Source organism: Poromitra crassiceps (genome assembly GCF_964638095.1).
Source record: "Poromitra crassiceps genome assembly, chromosome: 15".
Taxonomy (NCBI): domain Eukaryota; kingdom Metazoa; phylum Chordata; class Actinopteri; order Beryciformes; family Melamphaidae; genus Poromitra; species Poromitra crassiceps.
This window is the reverse complement of record NC_139634.1, coordinates 42,112,246-42,132,427: the sequence shown is the minus strand read 5'-3', so window position 1 is coordinate 42,132,427 and position 20,182 is coordinate 42,112,246. Positions and strand designations below refer to the sequence as shown.

The following is a 20,182-nucleotide window of genomic DNA, read 5'->3' as shown; positions in this document are numbered from 1 at the left end:
ACTACATATTACTAGTTACTTTCATTTGAAAGTAATAAGTTACTTTACAATATTTCTTTCTGTGTAGAGTAACTCGTTACTTATTACACTACTTTTGCATTACTTTTACCAAAACAACAGCAGCAGCAGAATGACATCGCCGCCCCGGAACCATCCCGAAAAATTATTTCAACCGCCTTCAAGTCATAGTGTAAACAATCCAAAATTCTAAATGTTACCCTTTTCCTTTGTTATTGTCATCTATAGTGGTTATTTGCATAAAAACACACAGTTTGATTAGGAAATTATTGTATCTTTTTTAAAGCCCCAATCAGTAAGATTTTTGACATTTTTTACTGTAATATAACTGCTTTTTAGTCACAGGACATGGTAGATTGACTTTTAATAGGGAGACCCTCGTCTTTATTTATCCCACACCGCCCTCCATTGGCCAGCACTGGGACTAAGCAGTTTGTCTGTCACGTCCCGTAGCAAGAAAAAAGAAAAAAGAAAAGCATGCGCGCATGCGCTGTACAGCGGAAGTGCTGTGTTCATGAAAACGAGGAAGTAACTCGATTCGGATTTGCTACGAAAATGATGTTTCACGGAACTATGGATTATTATTTCATTACGTGGTGAGTACCCGATGTCACAACATGTACATAGAGCTTCTGGCGCTGTGTTTTGTTGACTTTGAACGGCGATATCGTTATCGATACTAATGCACGCAGAGGGCGCAGTGGAAAACTTACTGATTGGGGCTTTAAATATGTGCTTTGATTTAATAAAATTTAACTCAATTTGTAACTTGAGTTACTTGACAAAGTAACTAGTATAATATTACTGAAATCCTATAAGTAATATATTACATGTAATATGTTACATTTGTAACGAGTTACCCCCAACACTGACACACACACACACGCACACACACACACGCACACACACACACACACACACACACACACCGGGGCCAGAAGGTAATCGACACGCGTAAGCTTTTTTTGCATGTTGCACAATTTATTCATTGAATATTGTCCCGCGGGGGCCACCGTATAGCCGATGTGCCCGGGGGGATTTCTTCCAGTGCATTCCGGGTGATAAAAACAACCAATCGCCTGGAGCGAAAACCAAGCAGCCGGCAAGAGGAGAAACTTTGAAGAACATGGCCAGTTCATTTGAGGATCTACAATCGCAAAAGAGCCGAAAGTGACTTCCTGCTCAGACAGGATGTATCGGGGACATGAGAAATGAACGATTGAATACACAGGAGGCTCACACAACAGGAGAGGGCCGTCCCCCTCTCTCCGTCCCCAGCCTGTCCATCTTAGTTTGTTGCCATATGGCTTGTTGAGCTTTTTGTTGACTCAGTGTTTTCCACCGGTGTGTTTTCTCCTCTCCGTGGCGCCGACACACTCTCTCTCTCTCTCTCTCTCTCTCTCTCTCTCTCTCTCTCTCTCTCTCTCTCTCTCTCTCTCTCTCTCTCTCTCTCTCTCTCTCTCTCTCTCTCTGCTTCAGGCTGTGAACTCGCTCGTTTTCTTTCGGATCACAAACCGCTCCAATTTTCCTCTCCCGGAACGCTCACGGACTCCCATGGATCACAGACGGTGGCCCGCCGGGAGCAGCAGTCGCATCCATATGTGACTATTTGGCAACTCAGAAGATATGGAATGGGATGAAATGGGGGAGAAAAAAAAACCAGTAGTCATTTTCTGGCAGCTAGTTTTTTGCTTTGTGTGCTACTTTAGCCCCGAGGCCCCCCGCTAGTTTCTGACAGCCGTACAGTACCTCCCTTTATGGGACTTTGTCTCTCTCTCTTTTTCTCTCTTTTTTCTCTCGTTTTCCAACTTTCAGTTCAGACCAGTTCACTTCACTTGAATAGTATGAATTCATTAGACAGGAAAGCAAGCCAGGCATGTGTATGTATACCGGTATACACATTTTTCATACTTGTCACAATGACAATGATAGCCTGCTGAAAGTAGAAAGTATTGAGTTTGTGGAGCAGTCAAATCGAGGTGGTGATAAATGACTACAGAGAGAGACTTATTTCAAATGCTTCCTCCTCAAGGAGGAAATAGATTTGAGACCTTTTAGTTAGGTTCTATTTATGTTGACATTTTCTTTGCCTGTGTGTGTGTGTGTGTGACAGATAATCGTTTGCTTGTGATTTATTGTATTTGAATATGCCAATGTAATCCTGTTTCGCCCGGCCACTAATTGGCTAATTTGCCTATATAGAAAATCACTGCGTTCCTCTCGTGATACCTCCTCACACACCTTGACCAAGACCCTGCGTGGTCGAAACCAGTCGGCGTTGACATTTCTAACCATTTTGCTATGCCTTAGCCAAGGTGCTCTGGTGATTAGCATAATACACAAAAGGCTTCTGGTTTCATCCCCACCTCAGACATTTGACCCAGTGAAGTGTCCGTGAGCAAGGCATTGAACCTCCTCCGCCTGCTCTCACAGCTCAATGCCTAAAAATGAGGGAATATTCCAGACGGATGACTCGAGATAATTAAAGGAAAATCAGTGAAGATCAGGTCTCTCCCTCTCTCCAGTGAGATGTGCTGACCTATAAGTTTTAGCATAGCAAATGCCATCTTAACTGTGGTGCCCATCGGTGCTCATTAAAGGGGCGGAGTTCAGAGTGAAACCAGAGATCTCAACTTTGTGAGGATCAAAAAGGCAAGAAGATCCACTGCCATGATTTGAGTTTGTGTCTGTGTGTTTTTCCCCCACTTGCTCACTCTGATTGCATGCGTGCATCAATGTGTTGTACCTGTGTGATGCATGTGTGTGTGTGCACGTGTGTGTGTGTGTGTGTGTGTGTGTGCGTGTGTGTGTGTGTGTGTGTAACAGAGAGAGAGTGTGTGATGTATTGAAGCTTGTGTCAGTGCATGCATCAGTTTCTGAAACATAATTTTTTGCGCGCGCGCGCTCGTGTGTGTGTGTGTGTGTGTGTGTGTGTGTGTGTGTGTTTGTGTGTGTGTGTGTGTGTGTGTGTGTGTGTGTGTGTGTAACAGAGAGAGAGTGTGTGAATGATGTATCGAAGCTTGTGTCAGTGCATGCATCAGTTTCTGAAACATAATTTTTTGCGCGCGCTCGTGTGTGTGTGTGTGTGTGTGTGTGTGTGTGTGTGTGTGTGTGTGTAACAGAGAGAGAGTGTGTGAATGATGTATCGAAGCTTGTGTCAGTGCATGCATCAGTTTCTGAAACATTTTTTCGCGCGCGCGCACTGTGTGTGTGTGTGTGTGTGTGTGTGTGTGTGTGTGTGTGCACGTGTGTGTGTGTGTTTGTGTGCGCGCGTGCATTCCTCTGGCAGTTCAATCAGACAGCTCTATCTGTGCCAGCCCTACCTGCCTGCTGCCAGCTCAGAGTGGTCTGCAGTGGGCGAGCCTGGGCGATGATGATAGATGCGAGCGCGGTGATCTGGGCCCATCTGCTCAGAAGCAGCTTCTGACACCGAAGCTTCTGACGCGCGGGCTCCTGACAGCATTAAGCAGACGTTTCAGACAGGCGTGGCAGGCCGGCGCTGCTGTCGACATTTACTTTACGCGCCTCAGTTTGGCCATTTGTCATTGTTGGACGCCCACTTTTCCACTCGTGCATCTGTTGTTGTGCTGATGTTGTGCAGCAGTAGTGGAGGGTAAGAAAAAAAACCTTTTAGGCAGCAATCGAATTTCAGCAATTGTCTAAAACCAACGAGATGAATGATTTAATATCTTTGCAGAGAAGAGGCAGAAGCTGCAGCATCGTCATTAATCATGTGAACAACAGCTGTGTTTATAGTGTGCGTTTAGATGATATGATACAGGAAGTGCTGAGTAACGCGTGTCTTGGCTCCAGCATGCTGTATAGGCAGTGATGGGGGCGGCTTTAGCTCAGGAGGTAGAGCGGGTCGGCCAATGACGCAAGGGTTGGCGGTTCGATCCCCGCTCCCTCCCAGCTGCTGTCGTTGTGTCCTTGGGCAAGACACTTAACCCTCCTTGCTCACGATGGTGTGTAGGCACCCTGCGTGGCAGCCTGCCGCCATCGGTGTATGAATGGGTGAATGTAGACTACCTACTGATTGTAAAGCGCTTTGGATAAAAGCGCTATATAAATGCAGGCCATTTGCCATTTGCCATGTGACAAAGACTTTCTTCTTTGTGACGGTGAAGCTGTTGGTCGCAGGACGAGCTGATACATTCAATCTGTGCTGCAGAGTTGGTGGACTAAAAAAACACACAGAAAAAAACACGATTTCAGACGGCAGCCCGTCTTTATTGTCACACGAACACTACAACACATGCATGCGGCCACAACACACACTCATGCTGACGGTGGCCGGTGAAATATGTCCTCTGCATTTGACCCATCCAGGCTTGTCCTTTCCTCCAAGGGGGCAGGCCAGGAGCAGTGGTCGCTTTTTCTTTCCAGCGCCCGGGGACCAACTTCAGATGTCGTCGTCACTGGTCGGATGACGATCTTCTGCATGTTTTTAGTGGGGGGTTATGTACGGAGGAACCCCCTGGGTTCCACTAAGTGGAGAATGCATAGTAAACTCCTGTAGTAAAATCCTGGGATGGAGTTGGAATTGAAATTGGGGCGTCTGGGTAGTGTAGAGGTAAAAGCCCTCGCCTCGCGGGGCACGGTGGGGCAGTGGTAGCGCCGTGGCCTCACAGCAAGAAGGCCCTGGGTTCGATTCCCGGCTTGGTCAGACGTTCCTACAGACACAATTGGCCATCTCTGTGGGTGGGAAGCCGGTGAGGTGCAGTATGAGTCCTGGTCGCTGCACTAGTGCCTCCTCAGGTCGGTCGGGGGCGCCTGTTCAGGGGGGAGGGGAACTGGGGGGGGGGGGAATAGCGCTATGTCCTGCCGGTGAAACCTCCTCGCTGGCAGGCGACTGCACATGTATCAGAGGGAACATGTGCTTCGCCTCGATGGAAAGGCAACGGTTTGGACAGAAATTCACACATAAACAAATATAAATAGTCATTGATGCCTAAGAAACATATTTGATTTCACGCATTTCAAGCAGAAGCCTTTACAGTAGATGGCAAAAAATGGCTTTAAGAGAATGAAAATCCCTACATTTGATCCTTGTGTGTCCAAACCTTTGACTGGTAGTGTAAGTAAAAGTAAGTATTGTACAGTAGCCTCTCAGTAGTAGTACCTGTACTAATACATATTCTTATTCTCAAATACACTACTGCCGCATGCGCTAGGACGCGTCATCAGTGATGTTATCTGGGGTCGTAAGGTGTTTCGGGTCTGTCAACATCATACACCCTCGCCCAGTAGACCCAGCCGAGGCCAATTAAGACCCCGACTCGCGTCCCAGAAGCCGCTCACGGATCAGCCTTACTACTCTGTCTGCAACATTGCCCGCGGGAGGGGTAAGAGAGAACGCCCAATCCGCTGCAATAGAGCTAGTGCTACGCCGCAGTATTGGCCCTTCGGTGCATGGAGGATCTAGGCTCTGTGGGTTACTCCCGGCCGTGCTCCTCCTTCGTCTCACCAGACCCTCCCGTGGCAAAGGCAATCCAGAGGCTGAGAGGATGCCTCAAGGACGCCTCAAGAGGGCCTGTGCGCTGCACGTCATTCGCCTGCGTCGAGCACCTCGCTCTAGCCTGAAGGACCCCAGGCCGCGCCGATCTTTGCGCAGATTTTCAGGAGGCTAATCCGTAGCGTTTGTGGATTTCTCCCTCACGAGAGAGCCAAGATGGGGTGCTAATCCCATCCCGTACCGGTTGCCGTCTCTCCGGCCGTCAACTGTCTCTCCAGCTCGTCACCAAACTATACTTGGTTGTCACCTAGTCTTTCCTAAGTGTCACTGGCCAGAGGCAAGCCAGCGTTCTATATTCTCAAATACACTACTGCCGCATGCGCTAGGACGCGTCATCAGTGATGTTATCTGGGGTCGTACGGTGTTTCGGGTCTGTCAACATCATACACCCTCGCCCAGTAGACCCAGCCGAGGCCAATTAAGACCCCGACTCGCGTCCCAGAAGCCGCTCACGGATCAGCCTTACTACTCTGTCTGCAACGTTGCCCGCGGGAGGGGTAAAAGAGAACCCAATCCGCTGCAATAGAGCTAGTGCTACGCCGCAGTATTGGCCCTTCGGTGCATGGAGGATCTAGGCTCTGTGGGTTACTCCCGGCCGTGCTCCTCCTTCGTCTCACCAGACCCTCCCGTGGCAAAGGCAATCCAGAGGCTGAGAGTAGAGTACTATCAGTAGTACCTGTACTAATACTATCAGTAGTACCTGTGAGTCTGATCTCAGTCTCAATGTGAGATGACCTGATAAACCAGTTCATTTAATAGACTAAATCAAAGGCTTGTGTGTGTTGCAGGAGGGGGAGTCTGTGGGCGTCGGCGTGCTGCAGCTCGTGGTAACGGACCGCGACACGCCCAGGAACGGCCCGCCGTTCTCCTTCCACATCGTCAGCGGCAACGAGGACCGGCGCTTCCACGTGGACCAGGGGGGACTGCTGTCGCTCGCCGCCCCGCTCAGGAAGAGGATCAAACCCACGCACCTGCTCAAGATACAGGTGAGCGGCTAGCGTGTTATCCAGAGACCATTTAGGCAAAGGAGATAGTCCAACTGGGAGTCAATTCCTGTGTCTGCGTCACGTGGGTTTTGCCAGTGCCACTCCCCTTTAGGAGACTAGGTGCCATGTCTTGAGTCAGTTGGAGTCAATGGCAGAAGTGAATGTGAGCGGACATTATGGCAGATTCTTTCACCCCATATTCACTGAAGGAAATATTGAACCCATTTTTCACAAGCAATATCTAATGAACATTCTTATAATAAATTGCCATCGTTCAGACAGAGAAATCAGGGGAAATGTATGCACTTCATTTAGGAGAGAATATCTCAACTGTTATAGTCTAAAAGCTAATTTATACTAACTGTGGAGTGTCCGGTTTTCGCGGAGCGGAGGCTCTGTGCGGCGATCGCGGCGCTCCACACAGGCTCTGCGGAGGGACTGCACGGAGCTCCGCGCTCCTCTCAAAAAATGTAACTCCGCGGAGCCCGCCGCGAGCTCGTGCAGTCAATTCCGAGGCTATGATTGGCTAATGTTTGCTATGGTTTGTATAGGGAAGAAGCCTCCACAAACTGACCAAGTGACCGGCGAAATGAGTGCAAAATTAACGGGTTTGAGCATCGCCACATGAGTGAGGGAGCAACATGATCCTTTTCTCACAGTCATGAGGGAGCCCATTTTAGAGTGAATAGCCTACAATTGCGGCCAACATTTCATCAAAGGTAAGCTCAAGTAACGTTACAATAATGATTAATACCCCGTTAACGTTACTTGAGTTTACCTTTGATGAAATGTTGGCCGCAAAGAGCAAAGACGTGTGTACTTTGATGGTAGAAAAAAAAGCTATTTGCATTTCCCCTGCCCAGCGACTGAACCACTCGCACAAATCCACAACCTCCTCCTTTCTTTCTCCGACGGGATTCTGTGAAAGCACAAGCCAGGCGTGTCTCCTCGTCGGTTTAGTGCAACCGATAGCACAACAGGTAGGCTAGCCGGCACTTTGGCTGAACAAACACAGCGTGAGAAACTAGTCGACACGGCTGGCAAGTTTTTTTTTGACCGCCAGGTGGGTTTCCCGGCAGCACGTAACGCCCCTTGAAAGCTATGAATAGGACCCTTGCGAACAACTTGGCATGTCCCTTTTGACACTACGGGTGAATAGGAAAAGGTGGGGATGGGGGCGGGTGAGGGGTAAACCATCTCAGACAGGGGGAGACCGGGGACCACGCCCATTTAGTAGACCGGAAGAGTTACCATCTCATACCATTGGCTCAGCGTGTCATGCTTCATCTTGATATAGTGTATCAAGTATCTTTGGGTTTTCCACACATGACTCGACAACAATACTAAGGTCACTTTTAAATGACTTGTGTCATGTTATAATACAAAGAGTGTGTTGCCTAAACAACAATCTGGGAACCCATCGGTAAACAATGTTTGGAATGATGTAGTAGAAAAGATCATAACAAACAGAACATAAAAAAACAACGAGTTGTCACATTTGATTTCATACACAGGGAAACTCAATGTGCAGACAGAGATTTCAAAATAGTGCTAATAACAACAAGAAGTACATAATAAAATAGAATAAAATATATACGTATGTAATTAGAAAAAAGTGAGGCAACGTGAATAAATAAAGAGGAGATCGCTGAATTTGAAAAATGTGACACCCAATCTAATTAAAGTGTTTATCTAATAAAAGTGTGTATTCCATTCCATTATAGGATCAAACTAAAGACAAAAAAAGTGAAAGTCATTATGGGATAAAGAGCCACCTTTAGCTTTCGACCTTTAGGCAAAAAGTTGAGTTGTTGTTCTGGAAAGTGATTTGTTATTACTAAGATATAGGACAGGCCAGGCTCTCCACTGCTGTGAAACTAATAATAACCTTCAAAGTTAATAACTGCAGATATTATGAAAAATGACAGTCCAACTGGAATAAGTAAGTAGTCTTAGTGAAGTTTTCCCTGTTTTCTCATTCCTCTCGGAATACAAAAGGTCACAAGCTGCCAGCTGTGACCTTTTAGCTGAGGCTGTTCAAGATAAAGAAGTGAGGATGTTTTTAGTCCATCTGAAATCCCTATAGGGTTTGAGCGATGTGGGTTTTGAAGGCTGATATATATATGATACTGATACATATACAGTATATGTATATATATGTATATGTATGTATGTATATACCGGTATATATATATATATTTAAGCAATATAGCATGAGAGCCAGTGTGTTGTGGCAAATATATCCCGCAGATCAGCTGTTATCCCACGAGGCCGCAGGCCGAGTGGGATAACTGCTGAGCAGCGGGATATATGCCACAACACCACGCAGCTTGCTTTTATAAAACGGTTTCCAAGTATGATAATATAATAATAATAATAATACTATAAGTCCGACTGGCATGGTATTCTGATAGAGTCAGTTGAAACACTACTGTAAGGCGGGACCGCAAGAATGTGCGGGTGATTTGATTGGATCATTCTGGAGACTGAAGTTGACATTGGCCAATCCTGGCGCTTGCTGAGAAGCTGAGAGCTTTCTGGAAAGCCCGACACACAGCTCGAGCGCAGCGCTGCATTCTCAGCGCTTGCTGAGAAGCTGAGTGCTTTCTGCAAAGCCCGACACCAACTAACGTTACAGGGTTAAATGCGGGGTTAAATGCGAGGTTAACAGCCTTTTTTTTGCAAAGAAGACATTAGCCCGCGTCTATTCTTGTACAAAACATAATTTTCTGCGAAGTATTAGTAAAGTTATAAGCGAAGATCGATTCACAAGGATCTGACAGCTGTCTCCGCCATTTGTTTTTTCTACATTGTCATTTGAGGTAACCAAAGCCTTTTAGTAAGAGAGTTGCCATGGCAACTCAATAACCCATGGCCATGGGTTATTGGAGTGGGTTACTGGATTTATACAATGGCTGTGAACCAATCAGATTGCTTGATCTGAGAGAGCCGTTTTATAAATAAATATATATATATATATATATATATATATATATATATATATATATATATATATCTATATATCTATATATATATATATATATATATATATATATAGATGTATGTATGTATGTATGTATGTATGTATGTATATATATATATATATATATATATATATATATATATATATATATATATTGTTTATTATATATATTGTTATGAAAAGGTGAAATTAGCTATAAAAACCAAAACCGTGTTTTGCCCCTGACTGGAAAGATGTTTAATCCTGTTACAAAGTCGGGCATTTTAACATGGGGGGAATGCCTACTGCCCCCGACACCTAGTGGCCATTCGAGGAACTACAGCTTTTCAATTCACTTCCGCGTCATCAGAGGGAAGCCGCTGGCTCCAATCAGTTCAGTACAGTGTAACCCTAGCTAACGTGCTAACTGCTCCCCATGCTCCAATCAGTTCAGTACGGCGTAACCCTAGCTAATGTGCTAACTGCTCTTCATGCTCCAATCAGTTCAGTACGGTGTAGGCTAACCCTAGCTAATGTGCTAATTCATGCTCCAATCAGTTCAGTACGGTGTAACCCTAGCTAATGTGCTAACTGCTCTTCATGCTCCAATCAGTTCAGTACGGTGTAACCCTAGCTAACGTGCTAACTGCTCTTCATGCTCCAATCAGTTCAGTATGGTGTAACCCTAGCTAATGTGCTAACTGCTCTCCATGCTCCAATCAATTCAGTACGGTGTAACCCTAGCTAACATGCTAACTGCTCTTCATGCTCCAATCAGTTCAGTACGGTGTAACCCTAGCTAATGTGCTAACTGCTCTCCATGCTCCAATCAGTTGAGTACCGTGTAACGCTAGCTAATGTGCTAACTGCTCTTCATGCTCCAATCAGTTCAGTACGGTGTAACCCTAGCTAATGTGCTAACTGCTCTCCACGCTCCAATCAGTTCAGTACCGTGTAACGCTAGCTAACGTGCTAACTGCTCTCCTTGTTCCAATCAGTTCAGTACGGTGTAACCCTAGCTAATGTGCTAACTGCTCTCCATGCTCCAATCAGTTCAGTACGGTGTAACCCTAGCTAACGTGCTAACTGCTCTCCATGCTCCAATCAGTTCAGTACGGTGTAACCCTAGCTAACGTGCTAACTGCTCTCCATGCTCCAATCAGTTCAGTACGGTGTAACCCTAGCTAACGTGCTAACTGCTCTCCATGCTCCAATCAGTTCAGTACGGTGTAACCCTAGCTAACGTGCTAACTGCTCTCCATGCTCCAATCAGTTCAGTACGGTGTAACCCTAGCTAACGTGCTAACTGCTCTCCATGCTCCAATCAGTTCAGTATGGTGTAACCCTAGCTAACGTGCTAACTGCTCTCCATGCTCCAATCAGTTCAGTACGGTGTAACTCTAGCTAACGTGCTAACTGCTCTCCATGCTCCAACCAGGTGACAGACAGCGGCCACCCCCCGCTCTCCTCCATCTGTGTGGTCAACATCAACGTGACGGAGCAGAGCCGTTTCCCGCCCTCTGTGGTGCCTCTGGAGGTGTTCATCACCACGGCCAGCGGCCCGTTTGCCAGCCACCAGCCTATCTCGTTCCCCAGCCGCCTCATCGGCAAGCTACACGCCTCTGACCAGGACCCCCACGACGTCCTGAGCTATAGCCTGGTCTCCCAACACCCAGACGGGCACAGGTCAGAGTTATAACGGTTTTGTCTTTTTCATTAGTTTTTATTTTTATTTTGTTTTCAGTTCAGTCTAGTTTGGGTTAGTTTCCACGGTGGGTTTGCTCATTTCAGTTTAGTTTTCATTCTTTAAAAAGTGTGTTGTCAGGGGCAGATTTAAGAAGTTCAGAATAGCTATTACAATACAAACACAACACTTTGTGAAGGCAGTTGACTCAGTCATGTAGACATCCCAGTCTCAGGAAACCTATGTGCTAAATTCCTCCTCGTGCTTCTTGTGTTGACAAATCTGACCAAATCGTCAAAGACTAAAACTAAAGACATTTTCTGTATTTTTTTATTTTAATTTCGTTAGTTTTATAAGTACAAAATATAATTTGAGTTAGTTTTCATTCCGTTTTTTTTTCCAGTTAAATACAAAATGTTTTTTGCACACCACAGTAGTTTGAGTTTTTAATTGATATTATTCAGTTAACTATAATAACCTTGCGGCGTGCAGGTTCTCCGTGGACCCGGCTGACGGCAAGCTGTGGGCGGACGAGGCTCTGGAGGCAGGCTCGTACTCGCTGAACGTGAGCGTGAGCGACGGGACGTTCGCCGTCTGGGCAGGGGTCAAAGTTCACGTGTGGGCGGCGGAGCAGCGGGCGCTGGACACGGGCGTGACGCTGACCCTGCTGGGGATCGACTCGCCCGAGGAGTTCCTGGGCGATCACTGGAGAGGGCTCCAGCGCGGCCTGGGCCTGGCGCTGGGCGTACCCAAGCAGGAGCTGACCCTGGCCAGCCTGCAGCAGCTGCCCGGCGGGGGCCGCGAGCTGGACGTCCTGTTGGTCTGGAGGCCCGACGGCGGGCCGGCCCGCTCTCTGCCCACCAGCCGACTTCCAGGTGACCCATCTTCCTCTGTCTTCCCTTCCTCTTTACTTTTTCTTTTCCACACATTTTTTCTCCCAGTTTTGCTCCAATTGTAATTGGCCAATTCCCCCTGCTGTACCGGCCGTTGCTCCACCCCCTCTGCCGATCTGGGGAGAGTCGTAGACGAGCACATGCTTCCTCCGATACATGTGCAGTCCGCCAGCCGCTTCTTTTCACCTGACAGCGAGGGGTTTCACCCTTCAGGATGTAGGCCGTGGGAGGATCACACTAATTCCTCCCAGTTCCCCTCCTCCCGAACAGGCTGACGAGAGGAGGTTCTAGTGCGACGCATACCCTGAATCTGGCTTCCCATACCGCAGAGACGGCCAATTGTGCCTGTCTGGACGCCCGACCAAGCCGGAGGCAACACGGGGGCTGGAACCTGAGACCCTTGTGGTGGTAGGCAACGACCGGGACAGCTTGACAGAGCGAATTGGCACAAAGAAGAGTCGAAAGGAAATCATGTGTGTCGTATTGACATGTTGACATGCTGTGTGTGTGTGCGTGTGCGTGCGTGCGTGCATGTGTGTGTGCGTGTGGCAGGTATTATCGTGGACCTTGAGGACTCTCTGGGGCTGAACGTGGTGGAGGTTAGGCACAACGGCTGTGTGGGCGCGGGCTGCCCCCCACGAGGCTGCAGTAACGCCGTGCGGCTGGCAGGGGGCAGGCTGGGTCACTACGCCACGGCCAGGGCTGCTTTCATCACGCCACGCCACGCCTGGGAGAGCGTCTGCCCCTGCAACGGTACGTGTGTGTCAGGATTCCCACGGGTCGTTGAAATTAATGAAAGTTTGTGAATTTGAGGGGGGGGAATCCAGACCTGGAAAGCTTTAGAAAATATACATGAATAGATATGGGTCATTGAAAGTGCTTGAATTTATATATTTTGTGCAAGAATAGAAATTGAAGATCTTTTATTTCTTTTTTTTACTTAACGTTAGTAAATAGGCTACGTTCTGCTCTCTGCATGTGTGTCTCCCGCCATCTGTGCATCCTTGTTTCACTCGAAAGTGTGACAGTCACGTGCGTGAGTGATTGATTATCTAAGAAAACATGTTGTTCTCCCCAGTCACTCTTAAGTTGAGTTTTGATGAACTATAATAACCTTGCTTCACAGCCCGTCAGAATCCAACCTGCCACGCTCACATAGACCCAGGACATAGCTGCAGTCTTGAATTCTAGAACAAAACAAGCGCTCCCTCTGAATGACTTTAGCCAACTTTCTCAACTCCCAGGGTGCACTCTGTCCTTGACCGAGTGCCCTCTGGGGTGTACTCAATCAAGGACAGTGGTGCACTCTGGGAGTTGGAAAAGTTGGCGAAAATCATTCACTCAAATGCACTCTGTCCTTGACTGGCCGAGGACGCTCAAACCTGCATTTGGTTTTCCTCGGTCTGAACCACAGTGGAAAAGATAGTTTTGCAACACTTTATTTGGATAGTCAGCCTAAAGAGAGTCTAGTGCAGTGAGTCCCAAACTGTGGGCCGCTCCAAACGTAGGTTATATTTGGGTGAGGGAAAACGATTTCAAAGGGGTCCCTTGACCTCTCAGCTCAATTTATCTGAATGGAAATTGGTTCAATGGGTACCCACAAGTCTCCCCAGATATAAGGTAGCATTTTTCACAGCCTAATAGCTTGTGGATTGATTTCTTCTGTTGTTGCTCATCACATTTTGTCTCAAAAAATGTGATATGTATGCAAATACCTCTGATGAGTGAGGGGGGAGAAAATGTTGGCAATCTGCTTGTGGGTATTTGCGGAACTGTTTTTGTATGTGGATGGATTATTAATTTCCCTCATGCCCAAGTTCAAAGTATATAGAGTGGAGCACACCCAAAAAGTTTGAAGAGGTGCAGACGAATGAAAATTCAAAGTAACATAAAGAAAGGAAGTCGCACACTCAAAAATCTCCTCTGCTGTGTTTTAATAAATGACACCAACATGTTTCGGCGAAAGTGCCTTCGTCAGGGTGCAGTACAACATCAGGAGGTGTGACCCTTTTTATAGGGCACACCTTCTCAAATCAGTTGCAGGTGAGACAATTACAAAAAAAGGGTTAAAACATATACAAATACAATTAGGTACAGATTTTCATTTCCAACAAACAATCCAATGATCTGTTTTAGGAAAAAACATTTTACAATTACAATACATAATCATTAATATTTTTTTTATGTGATGCCAAACAAGGCATCTACTGTATTTAGGCAACAAAGTTGGTCTAATTGTCTCAATTTACACAGCAATTCAATAATAATTCAAAGAAACGGCCTAAGGTCATAATCAATATTTAAACCATTAGGAGAACGTGTATTTAGTTCATACATCCAGTATGCTTCTCTTCGTAACAGGTTCTGTTCTACAGTAGATCTCCTCCTCTCCTAGACAAAAATACTTTTTCAATCCCTGTATAGCGGAGTGATGAGATATGCCCTTATGCCCAAGTTGACATGCTCTGCTAATGTATATATATACAGTATATATATATATATATATATATATATATATACAGTATATATATATATATATATATATATATATATATATATATATATATATATATATATATATATATATATATATACAGTGTATATATATATATACCGTATATATATATATATATATATATATATATGTATAATCTTATTCAAGGACTGAGATTTCCAGCCGTTTCAGTGTCCTTATTCTCGACTCACGTAAATTCAAATCATCGTCCTCAATTAACCGAACTAAAGGAGGAGAGGATCCAGTGTTTGAATAAAGTGCTATACTCACATGCCCGCAGGTGTCCTGAGTTAGCCTGGATTACCGCCCGCCATCTCCAAGCGCGTCTGAAGTGCAGTGCATAGGTGCATCTGAAGTGCAGTGCGTAGGCGGCGTCACCTTGCTGCCTCCTCTCTCTCTCTCTGCAGTGTCCTCAGTCATCTGGCATTCCTGTGAAGATTGGTCGTGTGAGGAGAGCATCCAGACAGCTAGGGGCCCTCCAGGATTATGCGCTCATTATCAGCTTGTTTGGAGTCCTCTTCCCTTCGGGAACATCTCCTCAACGCGTTATCGCTGCTGTATTATGACTATTATGATTATGACTATATCAGATACTTCTCACGATAAGAGACTCTGAGGTTGAGTGATGAGAACGTGTTGTGCCAGATTTGGGGGAAGCGGAAGAAGCATGGAAAACATACACACATCTTAAAGGCAGTATGACGGTGTGTATGTGACAGAGGGAGGCGATGGAGGAAAGTCACAGTCCACACACTGATGTTCGCTCGCTCTGTTCTAGGCCAAAGTGTGCCACAGGGAGTTAAACTGTAGACTTCCGCGTGGGAGACAGGAGTTCGCGTCCCGGCAAAATTCACCATCGTGGGACTGTTCCACTCTCAGTCATTTCAGCAACACATTGCTTCACATCCATCCAGCTTCCACACAGTCACACTGGGAGCTGCCCAGTACAACCACACAGTCACACTGGGAGCTGCCCAGTACAACCACAGTCTTCTACTGTTGGCCACTAACCGTAGTTCCACTCCAGCATTAGGGCGGTCACTCAGTACATTGCTCAAGGGCGACTACGTCAGTTACATGTTTATGGAGGGAAGACTGTGTTTTACTCCCTTCTCCACCCAGCCAGTCTGGGATTCAAACCAGTGACCTTCCAGCCACAAGCCTGCTTCTCTCAAGCTTTTTGGCTCAAGACCCCTTAAAACAAAGTGAAATCTACTCAAGACCCCGATTACAACCAAAGAATGATGAGGTTTCCTTTGATTCCTTATCAGGGGAGGCCTAGAAACCGAAAACGACTCAATATTTCACAAGGAAAAAAGAGAGAAAATTCTGAAAAAGGTTATGATAATAGATCTCGTAATTAGCTTTTTTCCTACCCCAATAATAGTTTATTGGGGACTCTCTGAAGGGGTCCCGGACCGCAGCTTGAGAACCTCTGGTGTAGGCTGCCACCCAAACACCATAATGTGATAACCCCATTCACTAACATGCTGTCTGTCACCCATCTTTGCTCTCATCCTAAATATCACCGGGGACAGTTAGACCAGATGATTGTCTGGTTGTATGGATTTCAGGGGAAGTACTGTAGTACGTTATCAGCTTAATGTAGAGTTTTGAGGAGTAAAACACAGATCCCTGGGTGGCAGCTGGAACCGGAAGCTCACAACTAAAGTTACTGAAGTAACACAAGTTATTTTTCACCAACCGAGAGGAAAGTTGTTTTGGAGAACACGTTGATACCCGACTTTACCACGGCCATCGCTATACAGTAGCTTTATTTTAGAACCGGGAAAGAAAGCAGACGATGGTTTTCCTGTACTCTGAAATTCTCACTTTTGCTAATAGAAACACCGTCCTTCCGTCCATTTATTCATTCATTCACTTAACTTACTTAGTAATCAAAATAATACTGTCAACAGTGCCTGTTAGCCTGGCAGTACAAGTGTAACTAAAGCACATAAAGAATCACATCACTTTTGTTGAACTTGTGCTTCGTAACCTTTTGTCAGAGCATTATAGTTGATTAATTCACTTTTTTCCCCAGTTAAAAAGATCAAACAGAACACGCAAGGTTACCTTTGCCTGGCACGTCTTTCAGATCTGGACTCACATTACATTCAATGGACAGCGTGTTTCATCTGCAGACTCAGCTGTCAGATTGGAGGTGGAATAATAGTGTTGCCTTGAGGACAGATATATATTAGTAAAGGCTTTTTCTCCCGCTTGGCCCTGAGTTGGGATGTGGACAGATTAAAAAGCTTCAAATTAGTCTCGAGAGTTTATGCTTCAAAGGGAGGTCTTTAGTATTAGAAGAGTTGATTTTCAAAGCGTTATAAATCAACCGTGGAAAAAGGTGAGCTGAAGTTCATCGTTCGATATCTCTAAAATGTAGAGGACCCAGTTGGGACGTGAGTCATCTTCTGTCCTTTAAAAACCAATTAAATCAAAATGTGTTTTAGGTGCCAAACGTCATTTATGAGCCTGAACAAAGTTGTTTCAATCGTTGTCACATCCATCCAGGGTTAAACGTGCAGCTGTTAGTTCAGATATGGGAATTGGCATTGAAGGACAAAATGGAATGGGAACATCTCTATATATCAGACTGTAGTGTATATATCTATATATATATCTATATATATATCTATATCTACTGTATATATATATCTATAGATATATATCTATATATATATATATATATATATATAGATATATAGATATATATAGATATATATATATATAGATATATATATATATAGATATATATATATATATATATATATATCTATATATATATATCAGACTGTAGTGTATTGTTGAATCTCAGGGCTGCAACTAACAATTATCTCAATTATCGATTAATCCGTCGATTATTTCCTCGACTAATCGTTGCAGCTCTATCTCTTTCCCAGAGCACTTCTCTGTTGTATGGGATCAGTGTGGGGACAGAGTGATACCTCTAATGGCATCTCTCTATGTGCTTTCTGTAGTGTGGGGACATAGTGATATTATTATCTCCTCTCATGACATCTCTCTCTGTGTTTTCTAGACCAGTGTGGGGACACAGTGATACCTCCTCTCATGACATCTCTTTCTGTGTTTTCTGTAGTGTGGGGACAGAGTGATACCTCCTCTCATGACATCTCTCTCTGTGTTTTCTAGACCGGTGTGGGGATACAGTGATACCTCCTCTCATGACATCTCTTTCTGTGTTTTCTGTAGTGTGGGGACAGAGTGATACCTCCTCTCGTGACATATTTTTCTGTGTTTTCTGTAGTGTGGGGACAGAGTGATACCTCCTCTCATGACATCTCTCTCTGTGTTTTCTGTAGTGTGGGGACAGAGTGATACCTCCTCTCATGACATCTCTGTGTTTTCTGTAGTGTGGGGACAGAGTGATATGTCCTCTCATGACACCTCTCTCTGTGTTTTCTGTGCTCCAGAGTCAGCGGTGAGGTTCAGTGCTAATGGCTACCTGAAGTTCCTCCACCAGATGGACGAGGACAGCCAGGACTTCAGACTGTCGCTGAGCTTCAAGACGTCCCAGCAGCAAGGTCTCATCATGGCAGCCAACGGCAGCGACTGGGGAACCTTACAGGTGCGTCTCCGCTGCTTTACCTAGCAACACAAAGTAGCAGTGGTGTAGTCTCCATTATACACAGATACTATACAGTCTCTGTTAGCCGACCATACTGATCACCTGAACTGACTATAGAGACACTGCAGAGCACGTCACCATTCAGGAACCACGCCCAAAACGGGGGACCTGTAGCAGTCCCGAATTCTAACTTTCTTTCATGAGAGAACTGATTTGAATGCTGACCCAAACCATAACCCGGCCTAACCCCCAACCAAGTAAACGCAACTGTTGTTTTACTTGCCTAAACCCAACGAAGATGTTTTACTTGCCTAAACTTAGCCGGCGATTTGAGCCGAGGCTATACTGGCCCATTTCGGCCCGGTAGCTGCAAGTAGCCGAGGCTCCCGCGACTCACTACCGGGCTGAGTCGTGTCAAACAAAGTTACTGGTGTGGGGTGAAGGTAACCAGTCAGGAAGTAACAGCTGTGCCACGGCGAGCATTTCACAGGATAACAGAAACACATTATAGATGTTCATTTCTCCATGATATCCCCACAGAAACACAAATATATGAAATTATGAACTTACGCGGGTCTTCTTCAATGTTGTTGTTGTTGATGAATCCTTCTGCACTGATGCACATTTTAAATGCAATACCCTACAATATAGGATGATGATCTATCTGGTTTTGGATGATCACTTGCCTTTAGAAAATTGTGTCTGTTATTGAATTATCACAAACGTACAGTAGCTAAAGGGAGCGAGAGAGGGGAGAGGGAGCTAGCCCGCTCCCCTAGGCTTTCCTAATTCATATTTCCTATTTGTGAATTCTTGCCTGATCATCAGTTCTTACATTCCATTTAAAGGAGCAAAGACAAAACACTCTTCATTCCTTCACATGACAGTTTCCTGTGTTTACCCGTAGGCGGGTAGTTAACTGAATTGCTCGCTGTGTGTTGCTGTAGGTGTAGACAGCGTTAATGTCATGTTGCTCGCTGTGTGTTGCTGTAGGTGTAGACAGCGTTAATGTCATGTTGCTGTGTGTTGCTGTAGGTGTAGACAGCGTTAATGTCATGTTGCTCGTTGTGTGTTGCTGTAGGTGTAGACAGCGTTAATGTCATGTTGCTCGCTGTGTGTTGCTGTAGGTGTAGACAGCGTTAATGTCATGTTGCTGTGTGTTGCTGTAGGTGTAGACAGCGTTAATGTCATGTTGCTGTGTGTTGCTGTAGGTGTAGACAGCGTTAATGTCATGTTGCTCGCTGTGTGTTGCTGTAGGTGTAGACAGCGTTAATGTCATGTTGTTGTGTGTTGCTGTAGGTGTAGACAGCGTTAATGTCATGTTGCTCGTTGTGTGTTGCTGTAGGTGTAGACAGCGTTAATGTCATGTTGCTCGCTGTGTGTTGCTGTAGGTGTAGACAGCGTTAATGTCATGTTGCTGTGTGTTGCTGTAGGTGTAGACAGCGTTAATGTCATGTTGCTCGTTGTGTGTTGCTGTAGGTGTAGACAGCGTTAATGTCATGTTGCTCGTTGTGTGTTGCTGTAGGTGTAGACAGCGTTAATGTCATGTTGCTGTGTGTTGCTGTAGGTGTAGACAGCGTTAATGTCATGTTGCTCGCTGTGTGTTGCTGTAGGTGTAGACAGCGTTAATGTCATGTTGTTTGACACTGATTTACTTTACATTGGAACGAATACGATAACATCAGAGACTCGCCGTAGGAGAGCACCGATCTCGTCTACACAGACGAGTGAAGGTTTTAATCCCACAACATTAAGTACAGGGTCCCTTGAAATCAGTGACACTTTGTGAATTTGAGAGAGATTCTCCCCCGATGTGTGTGTGTGTGTGTGTGTTTGTGTGTGTGTGTGTGTGTGTGTGTGTGTGTGTGTGTGTGTGTGTGTGTGTGTGTGTGTGTGTGTGTGTGTGTGTGTGTGGGGCGGGGGGGATAGGGTTAGACATACCCTAAATAGACATGGGTCATTGAAAATGCTTGAATTCATATGTTTTGTGGAAGAATACAATTTGAAGTTGATA

General features: G+C 45.5%; 1 protein-coding gene across 1 annotated transcript in view; it reads left to right on the top strand.

Annotated features, from left to right (window-relative positions):
* fat2 (FAT atypical cadherin 2) overlaps nt 1-20,182 on the top strand; it is a gene marked incomplete at its 5' end in the record, with an annotated part of 200,893 nt that overhangs the window by 130,217 nt on the left and 50,494 nt on the right. Inside the window, 5 exons of the mRNA XM_083652048.1 lie at nt 6,322-6,519; nt 10,920-11,167; nt 11,658-12,040; nt 12,611-12,811; nt 18,014-18,168. Of these exons, the coding sequence (XP_083508174.1) occupies nt 6,322-6,519; nt 10,920-11,167; nt 11,658-12,040; nt 12,611-12,811; nt 18,014-18,168 (1,185 nt within the window). The remainder of the gene's footprint in view (nt 1-6,321; nt 6,520-10,919; nt 11,168-11,657; nt 12,041-12,610; nt 12,812-18,013; nt 18,169-20,182) is intronic.